At 35.5% G+C, this 7104-nt stretch overlaps 1 protein-coding gene across 1 annotated transcript; it reads right to left on the bottom strand.

Annotated features, from left to right (window-relative positions):
* Nucleotides 1-1069: 1069 nt before the first annotated feature.
* Nucleotides 1070-6701, bottom strand: LOC111401271 (endoplasmin homolog). Its single transcript, XM_023028951.1, has 15 exons — nucleotides 6547-6701; nucleotides 6288-6408; nucleotides 6052-6205; nucleotides 5876-5956; nucleotides 5512-5623; nucleotides 5283-5409; nucleotides 5062-5200; nucleotides 3620-3737; nucleotides 3282-3478; nucleotides 2964-3179; nucleotides 2707-2872; nucleotides 2466-2607; nucleotides 2221-2371; nucleotides 1687-2091; nucleotides 1070-1597 (listed from the first exon to the last, which is right to left on the bottom strand). Exons 1-15 carry the CDS (start codon nucleotides 6611-6613, stop codon nucleotides 1319-1321), a joined length of 2475 nt encoding a protein of 824 aa, XP_022884719.1. The 5' UTR covers nucleotides 6614-6701; the 3' UTR covers nucleotides 1070-1318.
* Between the last annotated feature and the right edge of the window lie 403 nt (nucleotides 6702-7104).

Here is a 7104-nt window from a genome sequence, read left to right as displayed (position 1 = left end):
GTTTGTTGCTATTATGTATTACATTTCTAATTTAGTGATCGTTTGGTATTGTTTTTCAAGTGCGTATAAGTTGAGCAGAAATTTGTTGTCCAATTTGTTGTTCACCCAATTAATTATTCACACATTATTTTTAAATTAACATGTCATCTTAATTTTATCTCGTTAACTTCAACACTAACCCCAAATTAATGATATGTTAATTTCAAAGGGCTCTGCTTGATATACACTCTCGTGTACAACAAGTTATACAACCCCCTTACATGGGGGCCCACGATTAAAATGGAACCCCCTCATGTGAAAGGGGTGTAAGCTTGTACAGCAAAAATTGTTGTACAAGCAGTATCCAATTTCAAATGACCTATTGATAATTAATTTGATGGACAACGGATTTCAACTTTACAGTTATAATTGTATGTTGTTAATTGTGTATCACAATTGTAATCTAGTGATTATTGGTTCTATTGGAACTTGAAAGAACAGAGATACTAATGCTGTTACTTTAATGCTTTGATTCAAAGAAATTTAACCTGGTTGTGTGCCAAACCACTTCAATAAAAAACTGGTTGACATGTTAATTTTTATTTCTTATAACCATATTAAAAACTTGTTAAGTTTGTTCTTATAATTACATTACAAAAGGTTGTGCGACAAACCACTTAATTAAAATAAGTTGTTAATTTATTAATCTTCTACTTAGTATATTACTAATATTATCTTCCATTCAAGGTTTAGTTGAACTTCTACTTAGTATATTACTATTATTTTCCATTCAAGGTTTAGTTGAAGTCGTCATATGAAAATGTTATCTAAGATACTAATCATTCATATTCAGATTTTGCAACTTATAAGTTACAATGGCGGAGGTAAATCTTCATTTTTTTTAAAAAATTTCTAGTTTATTCATCTTTATATTTGTCTCCCTTTGCAACCTTAACTTCTTCAAGATTTAGAAATGGATTCAAGGTTTTATAAAATATGAGTTCGATTGTTTTTTACTTGCTATGCTTTGTCTGACCTGTGTACTTTTTATCAAAGGCAAAATTTGCACAAATAATAAGCATGCATCTCATAAAAGTGAAAAACGAGATATAACCACTCTACTTTGCATGGAAGTACACATTACCAGTCCAAACTTTTTCCGGAAAACATAATGCAGCAAGACAAAATTCCTAGCAGTTATGTTTACAGTACACTAAATTACAAATCTAAAGGCTTACAAGCAAGCCTGAAATACCGGGAAACGTTTCAAGAATTTTCTGAAGTGATGGGAAATTTGAAATCCCAACTTTAAGATCGCCCATTGTTTGGCCTTATAAATCTACAACTCATCCTTGACAGCAGAAGGCTCGGTATCAACATCATCTGTAGGAGAATCCTCAGTCTTGGACGAAGATTCTGCTTCAATCGTGCTGGATTCCACCTCAACTTCCTCGACATCATCTTCCTCCTCGACTGTTGCGTCGGGATTGATGTTGAGACTGCTTTTTACTGAGCTATAGATTCGGGAGGCAAAATCCTTTGGATCATTGAGGATGAAGCCACTCTCCATTAGTGCTGTTTGGTACATGAGTCGTGCTGTTTGCTTCACACTTTCATCCTACCGAAGTAAAAAAGAGCATTTAATGGATATGATAATAACGTCACGAGAATCTAAACCATGGATGAGAAATTGAGTTTAAAAAATACCTCGGGGTCTTTTACAACTCTCTCCCTAAGTTCCTTGATGATCGGGTGCCTCGGGTTAATTTCAAGCACCCTCTTACCGCGCATGTAAGCCTGCTTGCTAGCATCTGATAAAGTTTGTGACTGCATTATCCTTTCCATGTTTGCACTCCATCCATATTTCGAGGTTACAACTACACACGGGGTGTCAGCCAAACGGTTGCTTATCTTTACATCATCAATGTTCTCACTTGCAAGAGCACTTTTCCACCATTTGTTCAACTCCTTAAATGATTCCTTGAGTTCTTTGTCTTTTGAATCCTTCCCAAGTTTCAGTCCCTCCTTGGACACATTCTGGAATTTCTTGTCTTCATAATCCATCAGATATTGCATTAAATATTCATCCACTGGGTCTGTGAAGAAAATAACCTGAATGTACAACAGAATTTCAGTTGCGGGAGATCCCAAAACAAACATTTCCTAGAATTTAAAGTACAGCACTCGAGCAAAGCACGGAACAAGGTTATTTCAAACGAGTAAAGCTTAGACGCCACATACCTCATAATTTTTCTTTGTAAGCCTCTCGAGGAACGGAGATTTCTCCAACTGTTCTTTGGTTGTTCCAGTAATATAGAAGATATCTTTCTGTCCTGCCTTCATTCTTGAGATGTATTGATCTAGTGAAGTTAATTTACCATCTGACTTTGTTCTGCAAAGGAAAATTAAACAAATTACTTCTCTAGAACAATATATTTTGGAGAGAGTTGCAGTGCAATTAAATTATGGACAATAAATTTGCTTACGTCTCAAATCGGAGAAGTTTCGCCAGGCGGTTTCTGTTAGTTGCATCCTCGATGATACCAAGTTTAATTGACTTGCCAAATTCATTCCAGAATTTGGCATATTGACCTTTCTTCTCATTGCTGTCACCAGATTCTTCAATGTCTGCAGAGATTCCCAGAGATCAATTAAGCCACAAATGCTTTAAATTTTGTGAAGTGGAAAACTAAAGGTGGAACAAGCATCTATTTCAGCATGTCATACCTTTCTTGTCTTTGTCATTAGATTCATCGGGGTCCTCCTCTGCAAGTTTGCGGATCATATCAAGGGCCTTGCGGATGAGTTTCTTCTTGATTGTTTTCAAACTACTGTGTTGTTGTAGCATTTCCCTCGATACATTAAGTGGTAAGGTATCGGAATCAACAAGACCCTATTCAATTAATAGGCCAAGTATTAAGAGAATTATCAAATATGTTGTACAATATTTTCACAAGAACTATCTCTGAGAGAACACAAATTACCCTCAAGAAATTCAGATACTTCGGCAAAAGTTCATCAAATTCATCTGAAATAAAGACCCTTCTGACGTATAATTTCAAATTGGATTTGTTTGAGTTGTAGTAGCTCTCATACAGATCCTGAGGAGCCTTAGGAGGCACAAACAACACAGCCTTGAATTCGACATCACCTTCTGCCGTAAAGTGACTCCATGCTAGAGGCTTCTCATCATCAAAATCCTGTCAAAAGCAATTAAAATGTCGATCAAGTGTAAGTCACTGTTCTAACAGAATAAAGAAACGACCAAGGAATTAACTTATACAGAAACGTGTGGAAACTACCTTGGCAAGTGAGTGATAGAATTTAGCGTATTCTTCATCAGTCACCTCCTTTGGATTTCGTAGCCATATAGCTTTCACGTCATTCAAAAGTTCCCACTCATAAGTTGTTTTCTTTACTGTCTTTGTCTTAGGTTTTTTCTCGTCGTCTTCTTTATCAGACTCCTCTTCCTCCTCCTCCTCGGAAGATTTACTTTCAGCTGGTCATATCATTGTGGATTGCAATGAGCAAATGATTATGAAATAACAAACACATCAATTTAGATAACATGTCCGATTACACATCAGATAAGCAATATAAAAGTGCACTTCTTTCAAGAAGATGTGCAGGTCATGCATACATGTTTCGTCTTCATCGTTGGACTCGTCGTCATCGGCAGGAACTTCCTCATCAACTTCTTTGGTAGCCCATAGGTGTATGGGGAAGTTGATGAATTCAGAATATTTCTTCACCAATTCCTACAATCACAGGCATTTAAGGAATTATATCATGGCGCTCAAACAAAATAATACAATATAAAGAGAAACAGACACATGTAGAATATGGTATTATAAGTGTGCAGGAAGTAGATTGAATATTCATGTCCTACAAATGTGTTAATAAAAATTGCCTCTGATCAATAAACTTAAAACAAGTTACAATAAACAAGCAATAGATCCAATCAAGAAGCAAGCCACTTATTCCAAATTCAATAGAATAAGATGCCAAAGTCACTAATTAGAATTTCTCATTATCTTGCATTTGAGGAAGGTTCAAATGTCAAACTTACGTCGTTCATTAAGTAACACTGCAAAATAAGGACAAAAGCTATCATAATCTTTCATATAACAACCAAAGCTCATTACCAGCCAGGGTAACTATAATGTTATTCTCATAATTCATTGCAACTCGTCCTTCCATGTGTAGATGGCATAATTTGCCACCCTAGGCCATTGCACTGTAATGAGTATAGCACCAAGCGATGCACAGTTTTGTAGCACCCACTACTACCTCTGCTAAAAAGTAAAATTTTACAAATTCCCACTCTTGATTGGTCCCATTCTCACCACCACTTGTCCTCATTTCCCCTCTTATGTTCTTCAGATTTCGGCATCTCATAATTATTGATAACTTCAATTTCTAAACCTATCGTAGATTATTGAAACAGATTGTAGGCAGAGTATGCTCATTTGAGTCATCATGGATTAAAATGTGTGATATCCTGCTATTAGAGTTGGATCCTTTCCCAGAAGTAGGATCAGCTCAATTCAACTTGTTCACAATTATAATTCTCAATCCCATAAGAAGATGAAGTTGCAATTAAAGCACGATGATGGAAATATAAAACGGATGTGTCACTGTTAGTAGTATATGATAACGGTTATCAGCTGACTTTATTGTAGGAAAGGCAAGAACCAAAAAGCAACAGAAAACCAAAACAACATATTCAGTGCTTGTTTTGAGAAAATATAAATTTATTAAAATGATTGGTGGATAAGTGAATGGTAGTTGAGGGTCCTACGAAATGTGTGGTTAAAATTAGCCCTGTTTGACATCATGTACTTTGAGTTAATTTATTTTTCATGCTCATTTTTAACCACATATTCACAAAATAAAATATTTTACACGTAAATCCAGAATTTTTTCCTACTTTTTAACCACATTCTCCAAAAAATATTATTCAAAACAATATTTTTTTTTTTTAAATTTAAAGGAGTCAAACAGGGGATTAAAGTTTTAACTTTGACATTTAAATTACAATGATACTGTAATTTAAACAAAACAACAAATAAGTCTACCCACCTTTAACTTGTACTCATCCAAATACTCCTGAGCTTCATCTCTGAGGTGCAATCTAATTTCAGTTCCACGACCAAGTGGCTCATTCCACACATCCTCAGAAACGGCAAAAGCTCCATCAGCCTTCGACTCCCACACATGCCTGCACCAGTCAGGTTTATGAACTATTACTTAAATCCAAAATAACCTCCCTTCTTGAGAAGGATGGAAAATAAAAAACATACTGTTTATCATCATTGTGTTTGCTGATAACTTCTACATAGTCTGCGACAAGATACACAGAGTAGAATCCAACACCAAATTGACCGATAAGGTTAAGATCTCCACTCGTCTGCATTTTCTCCACAAATGCTGTATAGACAACATAATTCAGTCAACCAACCGGAAAAAGAACATGCTTTACCTATTTACAAATCATAAGTGGTATGCATCCATAATTCAAGATATAAGTACCCGAAGTTCCAGACTTTGCAATGGTTCCCAAATTCTTGATCAAATCTTCTTTTGTCATGCCTATACCTCTATCCCGGATAAAAAGTATTTTCTTTTCTTTATCCAACTTAATCTGCAGTTGAACAAATCATTAGCTTTAGGTTCCTAAGGTCACCAGATTTCTAGAAAATAATATAAATATGTACATTTATTTTCTTTAATATTCTCCTCAAAACTTCTCATATAGAAATTTGCTTAATTACGGACATCCATTCGGTACTAAAAACTTCATATATGAAACCATAATATCAAAATTTCTGTATCAAATAGATATTTGGAACATAAGCTAGTTAGTATTAAACTACTTTGATCGCAAAAAACTGACCTGGATCTCGAGCTTAGCATTATCGCCTTCACCCAAAACTTCCTTATCAGTAAGCGACAGGAATCTAATCTTGTCCAGTGCCTGAATTACTAACAAAATTAACATTAAATACAACTCTCCACTACCTAATAATGATCAAAAAAAATCAAAAAAAGAAAAAGAAAAAAAAATCTTACATCAGAAGCATTGGAGATCAATTCCCTCAAAAAAATATCCTTATTACTATAAAGAGAGTTGATAATAATATCCATAAGCCGAGACACCTCCGCCTGGAACTGAAACTTCTCCGCATTTGCGCGAAGAGATCTCCTCGAAATCGACTCAGCTTCCCTAAATCCCGAACGTATATAAGCATCTCTACACTCTTCAACACATTCGAATTAAACAACGATTCCGTAAAACTGCCACTAACCTTTTAGTTACATCGGAATCTGTGGACAAACCACTCGGAACAGCGCCCATCTTTTCTTCCACCTTCGGCGGATCTACCGGCGCGTCGGAGTCACTTTCCGCGTGAGCTTGTATATTCCTTCCTACATAATAAAATCAGTACACATTAAACAAATTCAGATCCAAACTCACAATGTCTAATCAGAATTCTTCTCACATTTTAAGGTTTATTAAACTTAAAAAATCAGAATCAGAATACGATTGAGAGATTAATTAAGTACCTTGATCTGGAAGGAGAAACAGAAGACATAGTAGAAACAGAACGAAAGGGATTGTCCACTTCCTCATACTGCAATTTGATGAGAATTTTCAGATTAGCGAGTTCGTTCAAATTCTTTTCATTTGGTTTTGGACTGAGTGAGTGAGCATATATAGATATGGAGATCTTATACTCTTGACGTTGCAAGGAGTGTTACGAGTTCGAGCGGGTTGATTGGTGTAGATTTGCCAGCGTGGAGAATCTGACGGCAAATGTTGGTTCGTTACAACGTGGCGAGAGTTGATTGGTTATTGCTGGTTTAATAGACGTGGAGGACTCTGGGGTTCTGGAATACTCTATAGGAAGACTTGGAAACGGGTTTTTTACGTTGCAGTATGGTCTACTGCACCACGGATAACAGGATACTACTGCCTATTGGTGTGTCCATTTGTTCCCGTTGAGCCCGGGGATTAAATTCAAAATTTTAATAAATTTTGTTTAAAATTAATGAAATATATTGTTAAAAAATTTCAAATTACATGAAATATATAATTAAAATTAATTATTAACTTTAACTTGG

Source organism: Olea europaea, chromosome 10 (genome assembly GCF_002742605.1).
Source record: "Olea europaea var. sylvestris chromosome 10, O_europaea_v1, whole genome shotgun sequence".
In the NCBI taxonomy this organism is placed as follows: domain Eukaryota; kingdom Viridiplantae; phylum Streptophyta; class Magnoliopsida; order Lamiales; family Oleaceae; genus Olea; species Olea europaea.
Note: the sequence above shows the minus strand (reverse complement) of the source record. Positions and strands in the feature narration are given on the sequence as shown.

What these genes read in the sequence shown, in the direction of transcription:
- LOC111401271 (XM_023028951.1), bottom strand. Translation starts at nt 6,613, where the DNA reads ATGAGGAAGTGGACAATCCCTTTCGTTCTGTTTCTACTATGTCTTCTG. An exon ending in GATTCCGATGTAACTAAAAG is followed by an intron (nt 6,206 to 6,287) that starts GTTAGTGGCAGT and finishes TTCGGGATTTAG; the next exon opens with GGAAGCTGAGTCGATTTCGA. An exon ending in TGCAAAGTCTGGAACTTCGG is followed by an intron (nt 5,410 to 5,511) that starts GTACTTATATCT and finishes TTGTCTATACAG; the next exon opens with CATTTGTGGAGAAAATGCAG.